Here is a 21,614-nt window from a genome sequence, read left to right on the forward strand (position 1 = left end):
CACTGTCAAATGCAAATGTACTTATAGGCATAGTGAGCATTTAGATTTGAACTCAGGACCAGAGTTATATATGCTAGTATATTTCTATACACATAGTGGTGTTTCTTGAGCAACCACTATGCATACATATTTGAATTTTAAAATACATTTTAAAATTTCTCTAGACATTCATTTTCATGAGTGAATAAATATATCTCAAAACAAATTCTGAAGAATGTTTAGTTTTTCCCAAAGAAAAGAAGGAAAAAGAAAGTGGTGCTTCTCACTCTGGATGAAGTATTCGGTATTCCCTAGCAGAGTTCCCTTCAGTCATCAACAAGGATATGTGATATATTTATTTGTTAATTAATTTTTAGCCCTGTATGGATGCAAGGACTCTGAGCTGGCAGTCAAAAGCCCTAAATCCTCATCCACGCTCTACCACCAACTCCTGGTGTGACCTTGATGGAATCCCTTCCCCTTGCTGGGACTGTATTTCCCATATAAGAGGAAGGGTTTCAACTAGAATATGACATCTCTGGCCCTTCCATAGAATTCTATGACTGTGTGTGTGCGTGTGTGAGAGTGTGTGTGTGTGTGTGTGTGTGTGTGTGTGTCTTTTTATTTATCTACTTTGGGAAATAAAAATGCTTTATCGCTCAGGATATATAATCCAAGCTGTTACATTTAATCTCTACACAACTGAAGAAATGTTCTTTCCTATATGTTTAGATACAAGTAAAAGAAAAGACTGAATAAATTCCATGGTCAATTACATGGTCAGTGAATCACAAGAGTAGAGGCTCTTGGAATTTGGCAGCTACTGGTCGATTCAAAGGATGTGCTGAGAAGCAACAGTTTTAGCAAATAGTTTCCCTATTTACTCAAGCCTGAAGTCTGTTGTTAACATTTGGGACCAAAAATATTGTAGATTGTTCCATTTAACAGCCCCTATGAAGGTCAGATTCTAGGATTTGGTGGACTTGCCAGATTTTAAAATCATCATCATCTATGACATGCAACTATGTCTGTTGTGATTTCATTCTGGCCCTGAGTTATTGAAAAGGCCAGTGGCTCTGAACTAGCTGGCCATGGGGGTTGCAGCTTAGAGGCAACGCTGCTGGTGGAATTCTCATTCTTATTCTTGTCTTGTTTTCTAGTAGCTCTCTAGGGTCTTGGTCTAACTATGAAAGAATTTGATTCTTTCCTTCCTTTTGGAATCCTTCCTGAAGAGAACTTCCATGAGAGCCTGCAGAGACCCTCTTGGAAACGGAGCCCCAGCCTCTCTCAGGAGGCTGCCCCAGTGGTGCACAACCCTCACTGTCCATGTCGCTTCCCTGTAGATGCGACACGATTGCTCTGGGTGAGCATTCAAACTGGAATCCCGCATCCTGGGGCAAGAGGCCTGAGTCCAGCGTGGTGACCACTTTACTTCAGTGCAGGTAGAGAGCTTGGTATGGACATGAGAAGAATGAGGTCCTGATGACATGCCAGGAATCAAATAGGTGTAAGTTCAGGGGTAGCTTATATAAGTGCACAGGATTGAAAGGTGAAACTGACTAGAAATCACTGTCTCCTTCACTCCATTGTCCAAATGGGGGAAAGCAAAATATAAATAGGTACTTACCCAGTGATCAGAATTAGCTTTCTTTAATTCTAAGTGGCAATCCCAGTATAATATGTGTATGCATGTATATATATGTAAGTATAAACATATACATGTTACGATAAATATATATCCCCTATATATGATAAATATGTATCCCCTACATTTGATAAATTATTTATATATATATGGTTGGGCAAAGCTACCTCCACAGAATAACAACTGGGAAGGCTATGTTGGATGACAGAATCAGGACCTGACAATGAAAGCTGGACTGAGTAGCTAAATTAAATAATATGAAATTGAAGGTGAGTCAACAGTGCAATGTGCATGTCTGTGGACTTCCGGCCTGGTGAAACTTGCTCTCCTGATTGGGGAAGTGAGTGCGTTCTGTATTGCTCTGCACAAGTCACACCCCACCCAGGGGGATCTAGCTGCTACCCTGGGCTGTTGGATGAAGAAATACATATTTCAAAATTTTCTGAGAAGAGTGCTAAGGAACACCTAGAGCAATCCAAATGAGAAAAAGTTGAGAGAAGAGTGATAGGCCTGGAGATGAACCACCTTGGTGCACAGGCCTGCCCCAGAACACATGGGGAATGACCTCTATAAGGCCCAACTAGGAGGAGTGGATGGAATGTGCAGTACAGAACAGTAAGAGCTTTTCAAAGAGAGGACAGGCTGCCCCACATGCTAGCGATCTGTTCATCCCTGGAGGTACTCACATTGGCCATCTACTTGGCTGGGATGCTGAAGAGAAGATTCAAATGTCACATGGATGTAACCCTGAGATCCATGGCACATGACACATGACACTCTTCAACATGTGGAAATAGTAGAGTATCTGGTTTAGGGCATTCACATACAACTTTATAGATGCATAGATACGTTGATATATAGATGTATATCCCAAATGAGAGATTCAGGAGAAAATGTGGAAAACTTGTGCAGTGTACATCTTCTACTCCAAAGGACACAAAGACATCCTGTGACATTCTCAGATCCAAAGAAGGTAGAGTGTCCTGACTAAGGTCGACATGGTCATCATTTCTTCAGCAAGTGCAATCCCAGACGATGCCCTCTTGTAGGTGGCTTACCTCCTAGTCAGCTGTGCTCTTTCATAGTCTAGGCCCTTCCATCCTCTCCAAATGAACTGCAATTGATGTGCTGACAAGCCTTAAGAAAGTGATCAAAAGTAGATTGAAACTCACTGTCGACAAGAATGTTCTTCTGCGTGGCTGAGTTGGGAGACATCTGAGAGTTTAGACATCAGGAATTGCTTAGGGCGAACAAATTTCAATCCCCTGGGTAATCATCTTTCAACCTCATTTATCCCTGAGAAGTGTCCATCGAAGACTTGCTGTAGTTCTGTGTCTTGTCCTGCAAACTGGTACCCCCTCCAGACATGGTAGTGCTAGCTTGCTCACCAGTGGAAACATTCTTTGAATGGAAATAGTCATTTATGCTGGTGACATATGATCTTTAATTTCTGGAGATGACTTTTAAAATTTTTCTATTACTCTAGGACTTTTCCCATCTCTTCCATCCTTTTTCATTCCAAATGAATTATTTTTTCAGTGGACATGCCTTTACAATAAAGACAGTGCTTTGTAAAAACGGTTGAATTGGGTTCTTTTAGACAAGGGTGACATGTAACATTGTTTCCGACTGCAGGAAAGTTGGGAAACAATAGTTGATCTGTTGGGACTTAAGCTGGAGTTAGTCTTTTCAGTTTCTGTTTTTGGTTTATTTCTTTACTCTGCTGGTTTAAATCTATCTTACAGGCACAAATAGCATGGGGTGTAACAACATCTGGAACATGGTAGAAAGTGGGCTGAAAAAGAAAACAAGTGATTCTTCATTCGGTAGCAGTACCATTTCATGAGTGGCCAACCACCACGGCTCTCAGATATGGTTAAATCCATGGGGAACCTTAGAGAACATCGGGTCCTACCGCCTCACTTTACTGACAGCTTTGCAGCCTCCCTCACTTGCCATTGTTCCCCACATCTGGCAAGCTGATGAGAAAGCTTGGGCACCACCCCTTCAGCACCCAGGCAGGAGATTCAAACCACACAAGGCCCCGCCCATCTGTGGGAGACTTCACCTCTGCCCACCCCCAACCACAATAAAAACGCTGGTGGGGGTCTTTTTTCCTTGCTTTCCCAAGCCATTTTGGACCATCTTGGGAACCCTGCCCTGCTCTCCCCAGAAAAACCCCGTTATGTAATTAATAAACCTTTTCACACCCTCTTGGTGTTTGTTTGGCAACATCAGTCTTGACATTGGAACCAAGTTTGGGGTGGATGACCACAGCACAACTCTGAGGTATGTGTTATTATAATGAGCATATTACCGATGAGGAAACTGAAGGATAGGGGGGTCAAAGTAATGCACAGGGGTTGTGAAAAAGCTTAGAAAATTACAGAAACCACTTCTGAAAATAAATACACTGCTACGATTTTCATTCAAACCTACCTAAGAATGTTCAATGGCTAGTGTGTGCCATTGAAATGTAAGCAAAGGTTCTAAGATGAATCTTTGACTTCTAATTAAAGTTCCTACCCAAGGTCACACAGCTAGTAAGTGATGGAGCTGGGATTGAAACCCAGGCTCTGGGGCTCTGGAATCTACACTCTAAATATCTCAAACTAAGATCTGCCTGATAGCAAAGCCTGTGCTCTTTGCAGTGTAGCAGTAGAATAAACCTGGGTTTCATGAAGCTGTAGAAAGGCTATGTGTAGAATCATCGTTGTCATCATTATCATCATCATCATCATCATCATCATGCTACATACCAGACAGTGTGCTAAGTTTTTATAAATTTCTTTATTTATTTATTTTTGGCTGTGTGGGGTCTTCGTTTCTGTGCGAGGGCTTTCTCTAGCTGCGGTGAGCAGGGGCCACTCTTCACCGCGGTGCGCGGGCCTCTCACTGTCGTGGCCTCTCTTGTTGAGGAGCACAGACTCCAGACGCGCAGGCTCAGTAGTTGTGGCTCACGAGCCTAGCTGCTCCGCGGCATGTGGGATCTTCCCAGACCAGGGCTCAAACCCGTAGACAGTGTGCTAAGTTTTTTATTGAATCTTTTTACAACTCTGTAAGGTCAGTACCATTATTATCCCCATTTTACAGATAAGGAAATTGGAGGCTCAGAAAGGTTAGGAAACATGCCCAGGGCCACACAGCTAGTAAGCAGAGTAGCTGGCTTGGGAAGCTCCATGGGTTGATATATTAGAGGTCATAGTCTAATGTTCATTTGAAATGTGGGCATTTTGGATCCTAGGTCTGTAATTATAAAGGTCAAATTTTCCATGTATTGAATGGTAAGCCCTTTCCATGCATCATCCTAGTTAAACTTAATGCTATAACATAAGTACTGCTTTTATCCCCATTTTATAAACGAGTCACTTGAGTCTCAGAGAGGTTAGCGGAACATGTTAGAGGAAAGCCAACTAATGTGTGGACCTGGGGAGGAGCTGAGCTTTGAAGTTTGTCTGATTAGAATGCCCAAGTTCTGGAAGACTTAACTTGCTGGGTTTGTAGTTTGAGCCTCAGGTCTCTGCCCACTGAAAGTACACAATCTCTAGCAAGGACCCAGCCATATCTTTAGGATTTTAAAACACAACCAGCTGCTCTGCCCTGGCCCTCCCCCCATCAGCACCTCTTGAGCTGTTGCAGCGTATTCCTGCTCAGCACCTCCTGTCAGATGCCTCGTTCTTGCTGATTTCGGGGACTGGACTGTCACTGGAGTTGCCCTGGCTGCTGTGGCTACTCAGGCAGCACATGCTGCAAGGCCCTGTTATCTCTGGGACCGCTCTTTCTGGTATGTTAAGGATTTATTCAGTAGGAAAGGAAGAAGGAAAGGAGAACGTTCTGTGGCCCATATGTATATTTCTCCTTGTGCATACCCTGACTTTTCTAGGCCTGGAAATGGAAATCCACATACCCAGCAAGGAGAGTGCTGGGTGGACCCACAGAAAATGGAGAAGAATGCAACCACTGGGGGAGGCCCAGGCGTGGTCCTTAGGAACCCATAAACTCCCACCAAGTCAACCCTACCACAAAAACTGAAAAGTGGATGCAATTTCTTCAGATTTCTTTACCCGAGATTAGAATGTGATTCTAATTATCTTCCCATAGAGAAAGTTCATGTTCACACAAGCTGGAGACGGCCCTAGGACTTATGTGGACCCAAAGAGGGATGGAGAAACATTACCTGCAGTTATTATTAAACATCTTCAGAGAATCAGAGATTTCAGGGGGTAGCAAGGAGGCTGAAGCAGTGAAAGTACTTCGTAGGAGTAGAAAGGGCCCTTGAGTTGGAGTGAGCAGGTTTGGCTAAGCGAGTTAGTTGTTCCAGCTCTGCTTGACCTTGGACATGCCCTCGCCTTTCCCTTCTCGGGCCCTTCAAGTCCTTCCTCATTTGAACTTCAGTGATCTATGCCCTTTCTTTCCTTTTCTCTTTTTTTTAAGGTTACTTATAGCTCTAGCATTATTCGATTGCATTGAAGAAAATGACAAACCTTCATCAAGTGCCTCATCGTATGTGCCTCAACAAGCCTCCACTGTGCAAGTTCCTCGAATAAAGCTACATCCAAAAAGCTTGGGGAACACAAGGCAGGAGGAGTCAGGACAGGTGTCTCGGAAGAGGTGCCTCTGAAGCTGGGCCATGAAGGATGAGGGGCAGAAAACAAGAGCAGGCAGTGAGAAGGGCACACGCTCTTCTGAATCACCTGAAATTGTGAAAGGCTCAAAAAGAACCTGGCTCGTTTCTGGGAACCTGGGAGCCATGGGAAGTTTGGTATTGCTGTCGGGATGTGTGTGGTGGTGGGCAATGAGGCTATGGAGCTAAGAAGCCAGGAACAAATCATGGAGGGCCTTGAATGGCTGGGCAAGGAGTTGGCACTTTGTGCTGTGGGCAGCACAGGTTGCCAACAGAGGTTCTTTAGAAATGGGGTTGCATAATCACATGGTTTCTGCAGGACTATCACCCAGGTCTCAGTATGGAGGATGATCTGGAGCGGGGAGACTCTGGAGGCCTAGAGACCAATTAGGATGCTAGTGCACAAGTGACAGACAAAGAACAAGGGCCCTCTGGTGGACGGTGATGTACACCTCCTGATGTTCACGCCCTGTGTAATCCCCTCCCCTCGAGTGCAGGCTGGCCCTAGTGTCTCATTCCTGAGAACAGAATACAGCAAAGATGACGGGATGTTGCTTCCGACATTAGGTTACAGAAAGACTGTGACTTCTGAAGCCAGCTGCCATATTGTGAACTGTCCTGTGGAGGGGCCCAGATGGCAAATCACTGATGTCTCTGGTCAAAAGCCAGCTAGGACCAGAGGCCCATTTGCAGCCACTTGAGTGAGCTGGGAAGCAGATCTTCTGAGGCAGACCAACAGCCGTATCAGTGACTTTGGAAGCAGACCCTTTCCCAGTGGAGCCTTGAGCCAACTGTACTTCCAACCACCGTCTTGACTGCAGCTTGTGAGAGACCCAGAGCCAGCTAAGCTGGGCCTGGATTCCTGGCGACAGAAATGGTGAGTAATTAGTATCTGTTGTTTTATACTGCTAACATTTGGGGCCATTTCTTACACAGCAATGGATAAGTAACAACGAGAGCCAACCAAGGCAATGGGAGGGAAGAACAGATTGATTCTGGAAATGGTAGGAAGTTGGGTTAGAGCGTGAGGGGGAAAGAAATGTCTAGGCAGACATGAGTGCTCTTTAACTGAGATGGAAAATAGAATGGAAGGTGTTGGTTTGGGGAGCAAGATGATGAGTTAGTTTGGTCCAGCCAAAGTTTGAGTGACCGTGGGACACACCAGTAAATATAGTCAAGAGGAAGTTGGGTCCAAAGGTCTGAGCCTCAGGAAAACCATACAGACTGAACTTTTGGGAAGATCAAAGGAGGGGGGCTCGGAACCTGCAGAAACCAAGGCCAGAACCCAGAGATGTTCAACAGTTAAGAGACTGTCTTTTATCATCAGACAAGTGTCGGTCTTGTGTGTGTGTGTGTGTGTGTGTGTGTGTGTGTGTGTGTGTGTGTGTGTGGTCTATGTATTGGATTGGCCAAAAAGTTCGTTTGGGTTTTTGTAAGATGTTACGGAAAAACCTGAATGAACGTTTTGGCCCACCCAATGTATCTTCTCCCAAGCAGTTACATCCCATTCTAAAATACTTTTCCAGGTTTGAAACATGGCAGACCACGTGGACTAGCAACAAACTACCAACACCATAGTAGAGCCCCTGGATCTTCGCAGGCTCAGCCTGGATGAGCGAATCTGTGACAACTATAGAAATTGATGAAGAAACATATGAACAGATATACAAATCAACAAAATGGAATATTCAGATGCTCTTTGTCTGGGGAGATGGTGGTGTGCTAGTTGCCCGCCATTGACAGTTGACTGAAACAAAGAATTTATCCAGTGTGGAAAACAGGAAATTTTGTATGATTGCCTCTTTAAATGTAGAAGATATTCAAAAGACAAACTGGCATACATTTTTATATTAAGAAATAGCCAAGAATTCTTCCAGTCCTGAAATGAGTTGATTTGTAGATAACTCACAAATACTTAAGCTAAATGGCATTTTTATTTTTCTCCAACCCTTTCAATAAATGTGACCACCAAGATGCAGAAAAATAAAATAAAATAAAATACTTTTCGTTGGCTTTGCAGCCATATTTGCATCCCAGTTTTACCTCACTAAAAACTCCAAATATTAGTGACTCTCTCCACCTTTCAGATCTACCTGAGCCTCTCCAAATGGGACAAGTTCCAGTTGCGAGACTGCAAGCGAATCTGCTGTTGATTTCCACTGCTTGTAATTATTGGGAACATCTCTAGAGTTTATATGTTGTTTACACACTCAGCCTAATTTATTCTTTGCAAAGAAATCATATAAAGTAGCATAGCAGGAGAGCTTGTTACAGGAAGAAATATAGTACATGGAGAGTCTAGGAGATGTCAAGTTGACCCAGAGATCTTTTTCAGGGGTCGGTGGTGGTGAGAGTGTTTTTAGCTAACCTGCAGAATGTAAACAGAGCCTGCAGACAGACTGAAAGACAGCTCTATCAGCTCTGCTGGAGGTGTTGACACTACTATCCTACCCAGGGTGTGAGCACAGAAGCTTGTTACCATTCCAATTTTGCTGAACTGCTTGGGGCTTTTGACATTACAGATATCCCGTTCCTGCACAGAGAGGCTGGTAGAAGATTCTTAAAGGTAGAAGGCATCTTAGAGGTCTTTTTAGAATAGGGTGTACAGACTAATTCTGAATGTTTCAAACTGTGTACTTGCAAATGATCCATGGTATTTCAATTGAGCAATTAATAAAGCAGCAAATAGAGAGAATTCAAGTGAGCAATATTAGTAGATGGAATTGGCTTTTATTACCATACAAAACCACATTAAATTTGATGGAGCAATAGTTCGTTTGCACAAAAGTGGTCTGTCTATGAATGATTGTAGTTGTGTACAGAATCCTGTAGCACCAAACTAAAGTTACTTATAAAACGTCATCCTCTTCACTTGAAAAGTTCAAGAACTTAGGCTCCTTTTCTTGTGTTCTCTGTTTACACCACCTCCCTCTTTGTGCACGCCCAGCCGAGGGGCAACAGAGATTCCCGTCTCTGGATCCTACCACTTCCCAGTTTCACTGCCACAGCACCTGGTCAGGTCTTTCTCTCTTGCCTGAAGCAAAATGAAACAACCTCTTGGCTAACCTCCCTGCCTCCAGTCTCTTCTGTCACCAATGTGTCCTCCACACCACCATCAGCTTGATCTTTAAAAAGCACTGAACAAAATCCTTTTGTGGTTCCCACTGAGTACAGGATCTAGGACCTTAGTGCGGCATTCACGGCCCACAAGTAGGACCTTTTCTACCTCTCCAGCCTCAATTCCCACAACATCTCTCCACCCCCTTTCTCCGCAGCCATGCTATTTAACCACACGAAGTTCCCTGACTCCAAGGTGTATGACCGCGTGTCTTTCTCATGCTGTTCTATCAGCCTGAAGTGTCCGCCACTCCTTCTCTTCCTAAAAAAGTCTTACATGCTGTAGAAGGTGCAGCTTAAGCCATCTCTTCTCCAGGAAGCCCCTTCTCTGGCCCCTCTCGCAGACCCTGGCTCTTTGGTGGAATGGCTCCCATTTCATTCTGTCTCAAGACAGAGTCCCTGTTGACTTTGCCTCTCCAACCCTATATTGTGAGCCCCTAACTTCCTGTTGTCCCCAGATCCTTGCATGCTTCCTGACACATAGAATGCCTTAAAAATGTTGATGGGATAAATAAATCGTGGGCTTCGGCAAAGCTTTTCAAACACGTTTCAAAAGTCCCTGATGGTTTCATATTTAAATAAAAGTTAACATTCAGTAAATGTTTTGAATAATGTCTACTAAGTATTATACATTTTTTGTTTTTTTTGCTCATCAGGAATTTCCAATATGCACATATAAATGGATATTAATACAATCTAAGAGTAAAATATACAGCGAATGTAAGCTTCTGCTAAGTTTTCCTGACATTTCCATAGAGAATAACATATTTTAAAAATAAATGTGCTCTTAATTACTTTTTAAAAAACAGGAGCCCTTTTTCTCAATGAAGGTTTCCTTTAATACACAAAGCGCTTAAAATGAGTTTTGAGCAGAGCTGCTACCACAAGAACCAGCTGGAGATTTAATCGAGGTTTTGAGTAACTGAAAAGATTTTTCTTTTTTTGGCCACGCCATGTGGCTTGTGGGATCTTAGTTCCCCGACCGCAGACTGAGCCCCAGGCCCTTGGCAGTGAAAGCGTGGAGTCCTAACCACTGGACCGCCAGGGAATTCCCCGAAAAGATTATTTTGTTTTTCTTTTGGTAATGATTTGATCTTTTCCATCTACCCTCCAACTGAGAAGAGGTTCACTGTCAAGGTGGCTAGAAACATAGTCAACCTCATTAAAGGCAGCTTGGAAGATAGTTGTAAAAATCATTGAACAGAGAGACAGGATACCCAAGTTCTAGTTCATTGATTCTGGCATTAACAAGCTAAGTGGGGACTTCCCTGGTGGCGTAGTGGTTAAGAACCTGCCTGCCAATGCAGGGGACACGGGTTCGAGCCCTGGTCCGGGAAGATCCCACATGCCGCGGAGCAACTAAGCCCGTGCGCCACAACTACTGAGCCTGTGCTTCAGAGCCTGCGAGACACAACTACTGAGACCGCGTGCCACAACTACTGAAGCCCGTGCACCTAGAGCCCGTGCTCCACAACAAGAGAAGCCTCCATGTTGAGAGCCCACGTACCACAATGAAGAGTAGCGCCCGCGCGCAGCAACAAAGACCCAGCGCAGCCAAAAATAAATAAATAAATAAATAAATAAATAAATATTTTAAAAAATCAAGCAAAGTGACCTTGTCCTGTTTGGATTCTTCTGGGCCACAGTTTCCCTCAATGTAAAATGAGGGTGCTTGACTGGATGATTTCTGAGGACTCTTCCTGCTCTAACAGACTAGGTTAGGAGAATGCATTTGACTTTGAGGTAGCATCTGGTGTGTACAGCAGCCCTTAGGACTGAACACGCTGCCTCCCAAACACCTCTGCTACCATCATCCACGAGGGTGTTTTGTTTTTGTTTTTTTTAAATAGCTGCTTTATTGAGATATAATTCAATACCGAAAAACTCATCTATGCAAAATGTACGATTCACTGGTTTTTAGTATATTCAAAGAGCTGTGCAACCATCATCACAATTGATTTTAGAACTTTTTCATCACCCCAAAACGAAACCCTGTACCCATTAACAGTCACTCCCCAGTTTCTCTCAATCCCTCCAGCCCTAGGCAGCCACTAATCTACTTTCTGTCTCTAAGGATGTGCCTATTCTAGACATTCACATATATGGAGTCATACATTGTGTAGTCTTTAGTGACTGGCTTTTTTCCCTTAGCATAATGTTTTCAAGGTTCATCCCTGTTGTAATACGTATCAATACTTCATTTCTTTCTTTAAAATAAACTTTACAGGAATTCCCTGGTGCTCCGGTGGTGAGGACTCGGCGCTTTCAACTGCCGTGGTCAGGGATCCCCTGGTCGGGGAACTAAGATCCCACAAGCCATGTGGGGCCAATAAGTAAACAAACAAACAAACAAACAAATAAATAAAATAAACTTTACTTTTTAGAACAGTTTTAGATTTACAGAAAAATTGAGACTATAGTACAGAGATTTCCTATATATTGCCATACCCCATTTCCTAAATTATTAACATCTTACAATAGTATGGTACATGTATTACATTAATGAACCAACAGTGATACATTATTACTAAATAAACTCATGCTTTATTCAGATTTTTTCAGTTTTTACCTAAAGTCATGCTACTGTTCCAGGATTCTATCAAGGATACCATAATACATTTACATTACATTGAATCGCAATGTCTCCTTAGGCTACTCTTGGCTATGACATTTTCTCAGACTTTCCCTGTTTTTGATGACCTTGACAGTTTTGAGGATTTCTGGTCAGATATTTTGTAGAGTATCCTCAGTTGGGATTTGTCAGATGTTTTTCTCATGATTAGATTGATTTTGGGTTTCAGGGAGGAAGGCCACAGAGGAAAAGTGCCATTTTTATCACATCACATCAACGTACATACTATCAACATGACTTGTCACTGCTGATGTTGACTGTGATCTTCTGGCTGAGGTAGTGTTTGTTAGATTTGTCCTCTGCAAAGTTACTCTTTTCCAGAAGTAAAGCTATCACTGTTTGCAGATGACATGATACTATACATAGAGAATCCTAAAGATACTACCAGAAAACTACTAGAGCTAATCAATGAATTTGGTAAAGTAGCAGGATACAAAATTAATGCACAGAAATCTCTTGCATTCCTATACACTAATGATAAAAAATCTGAAAGAGAAATTAAAGAAACACTCCCATTTACTACTGCAACAAAAAGAATAAAATATCTAGGAATAAACCTACCTAAGGAGACAAAAGAGCTGTATGCAGAAAATTATAAGACACTGATGAAAGAAATTAAAGATGATACAAATAGATGGAGAGACATACCATGTTCTTGGACTGGAAGAAGCAACATTGTGAAAATGACTGTACTACCCAAAGCAATCTACAGATTCAATGCAATCCCTATCAAACTACCACTGGCATTTTTCACAGAACTGGAACAAAAAATTTCACAATTTGTATGGAAACACAAAAGACCCCCAAATAGCCAAAGCAATCTTGAGAAAGAAAAAACAAAGTGGGAGGAATCAAGCTCCCTGTCTTCAGGCTACACTACAAAGCTACAGTAGTCAAGACAGTATGGTACTGGCACAAAAACAGAAACATAGATCAATGGAACAGAGTAGAAAGCCCAGAGATAAAGTCACGCACCTATGGTCAACTAATCTATGACAAAGGAGGCAAGGGTATACAATGGAGAAAAGACAGACTCTTCAATAAGTGGTGCTGGGAAAACCGGAAAGCTACATGTAAAAGAATGAAATTAGAACACTCCACCATACACAAAAATAAACTCAAAACGGATTAAAGATGTAAATGTAAGACCAGACACTATAATACTCTTAGAAGAAAACATAGGCAGAACACTATGACATAAATCACAGCAAGATCCTTTTTGACCCACCTCCTAGAATAATGGAAATAAAAACAAAAATAAACAAATGGGACCTAATGAAACTTAAAAGCTTTTGCACAGCAATGGAAACCATAAACAAGATGAAAGGACAACCCTCAGAATGGGAGAAAATATTTGCAAATTTATCAACAGACAAAGGATTAATCTCCAAAATACATAAATAGCTCATGCAGCTCAATATTAAAAACAAACAAACAACCCAATCCAAAAATGGGCAGAAGACCTAAATAGACATTTCTCCAAAGAAGACATACAGATGGCCAAGAAGCACATGAAAAGCTGCTCAGCATCACTCATTATTAGACAAATGCAAATCAAACCTACAATGAGGTATCACCTCTCACCAGTTAGAATGGGCATCATCAGAAAATCTACAAACAACAAATGCTGGAGAGGGTGTGGAGAAAAGGGAACCCTCTTGCACTGTTGGTGGGAATGTAAATTGATACAGTCTCTATGGAGAACAGTATGGAGGTCATTAAGAAACTAAAAATAGAACTACCATATGACCCAGCAATCCCACTACTGTGCATATACCCTGAGAAAACCATAATTCAAAAAGAGTCATGTACCACAATGTTCATTACAGGTGTAATTACAAAAGCCAGGACACAGAAAAACCTAAGTGTCCATCGACAGATGAATGGATAAAGAAGGTGTGGCATATATATACAATGGAATATTACTCAGCCATAAATAGAAATGAAATTGAGCTATTTGTAGTGAGGTGGATAGACTTAGAGTCTGTCATACTGTGTGAAGTAAGTCAGAAAGAGAAAAACAAAAAACTGTTTGCTCACACATATCTATGGAATCTAAAAAATATGCACTGTGCATAATAATCTGTATCTGAGAAAATTACTGGACTTCAAAATTTATTTAGATATGAAACCATCAGGAACCATGATTTATTTATTCAACAAACGTTTCTCAGTGGGATCCTGGGGGAGGGTGTTGAAGGAGGGAGGCACAGAAGTACACGGAGTTGACCAGGCAAAGCTTTGGAGGAGTTGGGACATTTTTTCTAAGAGCAATCAATAGGAAGCCACCAGAAGATTATGAAGAAGGGGAGTGACAGCGATAGGATTTCTGTTTGAAAAGTGGAGGGAACACTCGAGGGAGAATGGATTGGTGAGGAGCGGAGTGGACGCAGGGAGAACAGGTAGGAGGCCACGGCAGTGGCCCAGCCAGCAATGATGGTGCTGTGGATGAAGATGGTGGCGATGGGGAGAAGGGACTCTGCTTCTTGGGTTCCATTCAGCTGCATGGATGCTAGCTGGGTGCTCCCCTAGCCCCTCCTCTGCCTGGCCCAGGACCCACCCCCTGGGCTTGCTCTCCACCCCCTTCCCAAGAAAGGCAGTGAGAGTTGCTCAGGCCCCTGGGTTTATGTGCCTTCTGGTTCCTCAATGGGCCCTGCTTCCCGCGGCCCAAGCCGTTCAGCTTGGCTCCCAAGGAGGTCTTTTTCTCCAGTGAGTGGGTCTGAAGAATGACGGAGCCATCACTAATCTGCTCCTGTCCCAGCGTACTGAGGAGGGCGCTTGGCAGGGGGTTGCTCTGGTGTGTTCACTGCAGCCCCGAACCCGGAGGAGAGCTAGGGAATTGCTGCTGCTGGGGCCCCCTGCCCTCTTCTCGCCCCAAAACAAACGAAGGGAAAGCTTGAACTTTCTTCTTTCACAAGGAGACACATTTCTGTATTTGTGACTGGGAGAGAATATGTCTTAAAGCTGCCTTTTCTGGTGACAACAGGAATACAATCCTATCAGAGAAAATTGGAAAGTACGAATAAATAGAAGGAAGACTAACCAGTATTCATACCACTACCTTGCATTTTTGTATATTTTCCCAGTCATATATGCTTATCTTTAAATAGGTCATACATGCTGAATATACTTTTGTGCATCTTGCTCTTTTCACTTGGTGTTTTAAGCATTTCCCTGTGTCATTAAAACCTCCACACACAATTTTTAATATCTGCAAAGTAGTCTTTTTTTTGAAAACATGTTCTACACAACCTTTTCCTATCTGTTGAAGAGTTGGCTTGTGTGTAACTTTCGCCATTGCAAGGAGGTCTGTGATGAACGTCTTTGTTTATAAATCTTTACCTGCATTTTGGATGCCCTCTCCCCCTATAGATTTCTAGGAGGGAGATTAATGAGGGCAGTTGTATGGACAAGCCAGGAAAGAAAACCTCCGTGTAGGATAATTCCCATCAAAAGGTAACTCTGCTCCTATCAGGGGACGTAAAGGATGGGCTGTGCTTCTCCCTCTGTAAGGACCCCGTGCTCCCCACGTCACTTCTCCATTCGCCAAGCAGTGGCCACTAGGTGTCTGTGTGTCAGGAATTACCTCTTTTCTCTAGAGACCCCGCTGGATTAAGGGCTCGAGCAGCAGCTGGGGCTGGGATTTCATCGGTTTCTCTCCATCTTGTGGCAGAGCGGAGAGCCCTCCAGGCCTGGGAGTCTGGCTCCGCTGTGCAGCCAGAGAACCAGCTAAGCAACCTTGAGCACTGTCATGTCCCCTGTAGGGGCCAGTTTTCTCATATGGAAAACAAGCCAAAAAAGGCAGGAGTTGGGGCTTGACCGGATTGTGTTATTGTTGCCATTTAAGCAATAGAACCCTTATTTCAAACTAAATTTTACCAGAACCCTAATCTATAAAACAGATTAAGGGCCAACTGTCCCAGTAGAAGCAGGGGAGGAGGGGATGCTCTAGTCGGAAAACTCTGGCCTAGAGGATGGAAGTTTCACTCCAGTTCAGTTCAGTTCTCTTCCCTGTTGCTGAAGTTAAAAAACAATTATCTTTCATCTATATTTCAATCCTCCAAATGTGCTGACTGATGAAATCCTTTCTCTTAAAGGCAATTTGGAAATCAGACAAAGTAGAGCACAAAGCCGTGGATGTTTAGAGAGGGAGTGAGCAGCGTGTGAGACCGGCTGAAAGGGTGACCCTGGCACTTCTAAGAAGGCAGAGCACAATGGACTCTTGGAAAGAAGCGGCGTCAGTTTATTCCCGCGTTGGCACCGCCCCCTCAGTGGGGCGGAATTGCTTGTTTTCACCCTCCCTTTCCTGGAGTCTTTCAGACCAAACTTGTGTCCACAATTGCTAGCAATCTGAACCCAGAGTCACCTACGGACAGGTATTTTATGAAGGCCCAAACACTGTGAAAGATATGAATAGGGGCGTGGATATGACAAGAGACTTTCCTCCCGCCCCTGGGACGTGGAGCACGGGGGAGGGGTACCTGGCAGCCTGTGACTTTGCTCCGATCACTGCAGCAAGGCTGCGGCACCGACCGGCTCGGAGGGGCCCGAGGTCCGTGGCCCCGGGACGGGGAGAGGAGGGAATGGTACTGAGGCCTCGCCACGCCGGACGCGGCAGGCCCGGGGGGAGCGCCGGCTGTAGGGCGACGCGCCCGGGCCTGTAAATCACCGCCGGGAGCCCTCCCACCCCATGCGGTACAGTCGGGGGGTGGGGTGCGGCGGGTGGAGGGATGCAGTGCTAGCGTCTGCAGGGGAGGGTGCTGCTGCCTTCCCTGGGAGACCCGACCTTTCTCGGAGAGGCGTGGTGAGCTTGGCCTCCGGAATCCGCAGGGATGTGTAAAAAGCGGGTACGACTCCCGAAGCCGCAGAAAGCCCCCGCCCCTCCCCCCCCGAGGCCCACCCCGGCTCGCAGGTGAATGGCTGGCCCGCACAAAGGAAGCCGGTTGGAAATGTGGAATTCGGACCAATTTACAGGAGATTCTGTCGCCCAGAGTCTAGCAGACCTCAAGCAAAGAAACCTGTGGTCAGGAGTGGATGAAGATAAAAAACAGTACACCAGGCCGGGCTTATTGGAAAGCCCGAGTTTAGTTATTCTGGGATAGCGAGGTAACAGGATTAGAGGGATTAAGGAAATCACCTCAAACAGCTGAGGAGGGGGTAAAAAAACACTGGTTCTATTTGTTTTCTCCCTAGGCCCCAGATACACTGGGGCCGTGTGGCCAGGCGCGAAACGAAAGGCCTTTTGGGGGGCACAGTGGAATGCCCAAGGGTCAGGGACGGAGGGAGAGTAGGGGGAGGGAGGGAGTCGAAAGCGGGCTCGAGGCTTGGGATGAGAGGGAGTCTCTTCTAGAAAACAAGTCAGTGGACTGGGTTGACAAGTCAAAAAGAAAAAGCCGTCGAAGGAATTTTGAGAGACCTTTTAAAATCTAAGGTGGACTTTTTAAAACCACACCTTCCAGCGTTGAATGCTGGCTCCGGCCGCTTCAGCCACCACGGTTGAAATGTATTCGTTTCCTGCCAGGGATTCCTGTAATCATCTATGTTTAATAGGCTAACTGATATTTCCGAAGGGTTTTCGTTTTGTAAATCGTTCAGCTTGGCTCGAGTGTCTTCCCGCCCCAGTGCACAAAGGTAAATGTGCCCCTTTGGAGGCCGGTTTCCGCGGCCGCGGCGGCCCCTCCCCGCCCCGCGTGGCCGCCGCCGCGATCAACAAGTGCGTGGCCGCGGGGTGCCTGCCTCAGCCGGCGTTTGCTCGCTCCTAGGAGACGCTCCCAGGAAGACAAATCGCTTTCTCCTCGGAGTTTCAGTTGAAAATATCGGGAGTCTCTCTCTGTGTTTGGGCTCACCGGTAGTTACAAAGGAACCATTTCAGGTCACACTCGCCTCCCCCAGCCTCCCATCCCTGGCCCCGGCATGGGACCACGGTCGTAATACCGAGTGATGGTCCCCTCCCTAAGCCGCACCTAAAGTTTCAGGGCCGCAAAATTACCAGGACTCCATTATGTTGGTTATAAAATTTATTGATCTCTCATTTAGGAATTCAGAGTAAAACCTTGAAAAACCTGAAACAAAATAGCCCCTTATCCCCACCACCCAAACGAAATCCAAATACGTTAGCGCGACGAAATATCAAACAGATCACGGCAGAAATCACCAACTCAGTAGCCTAAATGCTGACTGGACAGAAGCTGTCCCGCGGCCAGGGGCGGCGAGGCGGGAGACACACGCACACCTGGCTATAAATTAACATCTGCTTTGGCTGCCGCGCCGCTCCGAGCGGTCAGCGCCCCGCCCTCCCCCCCCCCCGAGCCCACGAGGAAAACAGATGCAACGCGACTGGGGGAGGAGGCGTTGCAGTTCTCAGGCTAGCCTCACCCGAGAGTACGTTTCTCCCATCCACTCACTCCTCGGCTAACAGCAAACTAACGAAACAACATTTTCAAATGCAACAGAAAAACCCAGGAACCCAGGAGGAGGAGGGGGGGCTGCTTTTTCTTTGCAAACAACACAGCGATTCCCAGCCTACAAAAGGGGAGGGAGGGGCAGCGGAGAGGGGCAGACGAGCTCGAGAAAGTCCCATTTCCGCCGCTCCGGACTCCTTTTTGCTTTTGTACAAAACCCGACAGCTATAGCAAAACTTTCTGTCCTCCCCATCATCGGTACAAGGCAACAGTCCCAGGCAAGCAAAGCTAAACAACAAGGCGTCCCAACTCGGGGGTGCGGGGCGGGGTGGGGCGGAGGAGCGGCGAGCGCAGGCCGGTGCTCAGATGTGGGTCAGCGGCACCGTTCCGTTGACGGCAGTCCCGGCGCCCTGGTAGTGCTGGTGCACGCTGTGCAGGCGGCCGCCCGGCAGCGGCGAGGCGGCGTCAGCCGCGTCCCCGCCGGGCGGCAGGTACATGCTGATCATGTCGCGCAGGTCGCCGAGGCACGCGCGCTGCGAGTGCGACGCGATGGCGGGCGGCGGCGAGCTGGGCTCGGTCTTCACCACCGTGCCCATGGGGCCCAGGCTCATGGCGGCGGCGGCCGCGGCGGCGGCGGCGGTGGCTGGCTGCTGCCCGTAGGCGGCGGCGGCCGCGGCGGCGGAGGGCGCCATGCCCCCGTAGCCCGAGGCGGCGGCGGCCGCGGCGGCGGCGTTCATGTAGCTCTGGGCGCCGGGCGGCATCATGGGGCTGTACTGCAGGCCGGCCATGTCGTAGCGGTGCATCTGCGGCAGCGCGGGCGGCGGCGGCGGGCTGCTCATGGTCGCGGGCTGCGCGTAGCCCAGCTGCTCCTGCACCAGCGAGTACGCGCCGTTGGTCCAGCCGTTCACGTGCGTGTACGTGTCCAGGCGCTGGCCCACGCCCACCGGGCTGCTAGCGGCGGCGGCGGCGGCAGCGGCCGCGGCCGCGGCCGCGGCTCCGGGGGGCAGCAGGCCGCCGGGCAGGGAGTACTTGTCCTTCTTGAGCAGCGTCTTGGTCTTGCGGCGCGGCCGGTACTTGTAGTCCGGGTATTCTTTCATGTGCACGGCGCGCAGCCGCTTGGCCTCGTCGATGAACGGCCGCTTCTCGGCGTCGGTCAGCAGTTTCCAGTCGGCGCCCAAGCGCTTGCTGATCTCAGAGTTGTGCATCTTGGGGTTCTCCAGAGCCATCTTGCGCCGCTGCCCGCGGGACCACACCATGAAGGCGTTCATGGGCCGCTTCACCCGGTCCTGGTCACTGCCCCCGCCGCCGCCGCCGCCGCTCGCGCCACCGCCGCTGCCGCCGCCTGCGTTCGCGCCGCCGCCTGCGTTCGCGGTACTCTTGCCTGCGCCGCCCGGGGCTGCGGGGCCGCCCGCGCCGGCAGCTGGGGTGGGTGGCCCCACGGGGTTCTTGAGTTCAGTCTCCAGCAGGCTGTACATGGCCGGGGCGGGAAGAAGGTGCGCCAGGGTGGCGGGAGGAGAAGGCGCTCCCGGGGCTGGAGCGGCCACGGTGAAAAGGCCTGGGGACTCCGTCGGAGGGGCGCTTGGGGGCCGGTGGGCCAGCGGTTCGGGCAGGAAGGGCAGGCTTGCCGAAGTGCTCCGCGCCAAATCAGCGGGAACCTGCAGGCTACTCGCACCTGATGCGTTGTCTCGGGCTGGTCGCATTCGCAGTCCGGCCGGGCGCTCGCCGGGCCTCTTATATACCTGCTCGGATCCCCCGGGTTTGGGGCTCGGTCCGCCCCTCGCTCCCGGGAGGCCCGGTGATTGACAGGCTCGCAGTGGTGCGCCCTGGCCAATCATCACGGAGCCGCCGTTCGGCCCCGCTGGAAAAAAAAAAGTTAGGGGAGTCCTTTCGTTCACCCCCACGCCCCTCTTGGGCCTGGTGACGTGATGAGAGTTATTCAGGAGGCGGGAGTCCCGGGGAGCCGCTCAGAGACCACCAATTAGGGTCTGAAAAAGTTTGAAAGAACGAAACTCGAGGAGGTGACGGAGGGGGGAGGGGGCGCGCGAGCAGGTTTGGGGGGAGGGGCAGGGGGCGCCCACGGGGTTCAGAAAACAACTTTGTAGCCCTGTCAGTGACGAGAGGCGTCCGGTCCCGGGTCCACCCTGCAAAGCTTCCCACTGTCTGCGCGGAGGTTCTCTGACCGCTTCTGCTGCCAGCGTTAGGGACACTGGGCATAGCCAGCTACCGAGGCGGGCTTGGGGACTCAGGGCCTAGCGGAGGTACCCCGGTCTGCGGCTCCGAGAAGCCCTCCCGGGAATCGGCCCCTCTCCAGCCGTACCCTCCGCTGGGAAGCCCCGGGCCAGCGCGCCCAGTACAGAGCGGGGGTCAGGGACCCGGGCTCGGGAGACAGGCTTCGGGACCGCGGAGCGCACGGGGGCTGCGAGGCTCCCAGTGGTTTGCGGGAGGGCGAGCAGTCAGACGCCCGCTGCCCCGGCCGGGCGGAGGCGCTCCCCTGCGGTGGTGCGACGAGGCGTGTGTTGGGGGGGGGCGGAGGGGGTGAACCGGCTTCGGCTCTCTTCTCCGGGGCCCCGCTTAGCGGCCCCTTTTTGTCTCTGCTCTCTGGCCATTTCGGTTTTTCCAGTCCGATGCCCCTGAGGGGGAGGGTCGGGCCCCTTGGAAAATCCGTTTTCATGGCAACACAGAGCCTCTCCAAGTGAAAGAAAAGTTTCTTGGGGGGGGGGGGACGGTGGCCGGAGAGGAGCCGAGGCCGTCCTCCGGGCGAACCGCAGGGCCCCCTCCACTGGCCGCGCACCTGCCAGGACCACTGAGCGCTGCTCTCGCCGCGCAGCCGCGCGGCCTCCCCGGGGACAAGGCTCTGCTAACGGATTCCGTTCTTCTCCTTTTTTGTTTTACAGCCTTCCTGACCGGAGCCTCGAGACGCGAGACTCAGAGCGCGACATCACCCGCCTGTCGGGTTGTCTGCCAGACTAGCAGCGCGGGAACCCGGGCTGCGGGGAGAGGGAACCCCGACTGCCGCTGCCGCCAGCGCAGGCGAGTGGCACAGCGTTTGAAACTCCCGGAGGCTCCGGGGGCGACGGGTGGGAAGGAGAAGCCAACGGGTAGAGGTGGCAGAGACTGAAATAAGGTGTTCGCACGGTGTGGCCCACCAACCCCCTAGCCTTGTGGAAAGGTGGGGAACCAAAAGAAAGGCGTAAATCCTAAGTGTGAATAAAAACC

The 21,614-nt window shown here is 48.2% G+C and overlaps 1 protein-coding gene across 1 annotated transcript; it reads right to left on the minus strand.

Annotated features, from left to right (window-relative positions):
* Positions 1-18,760: 18,760 nt before the first annotated feature.
* On the minus strand, positions 18,761-20,233 carry SOX3 (SRY-box transcription factor 3; the record flags this gene model as incomplete). The annotated part of the gene is made up of 1 exon (XM_079727096.1): positions 18,761-20,233. One exon carries the CDS (start codon positions 20,231-20,233, stop codon positions 18,761-18,763), a length of 1,473 nt encoding a protein of 490 aa, XP_079583222.1.
* Between the last annotated feature and the right edge of the window lie 1,381 nt (positions 20,234-21,614).

The sequence above is a fragment of the Hyperoodon ampullatus genome (assembly GCF_949752795.1).
Source record: "Hyperoodon ampullatus genome assembly, chromosome: X".
In the NCBI taxonomy this organism is placed as follows: domain Eukaryota; kingdom Metazoa; phylum Chordata; class Mammalia; order Artiodactyla; family Ziphiidae; genus Hyperoodon; species Hyperoodon ampullatus.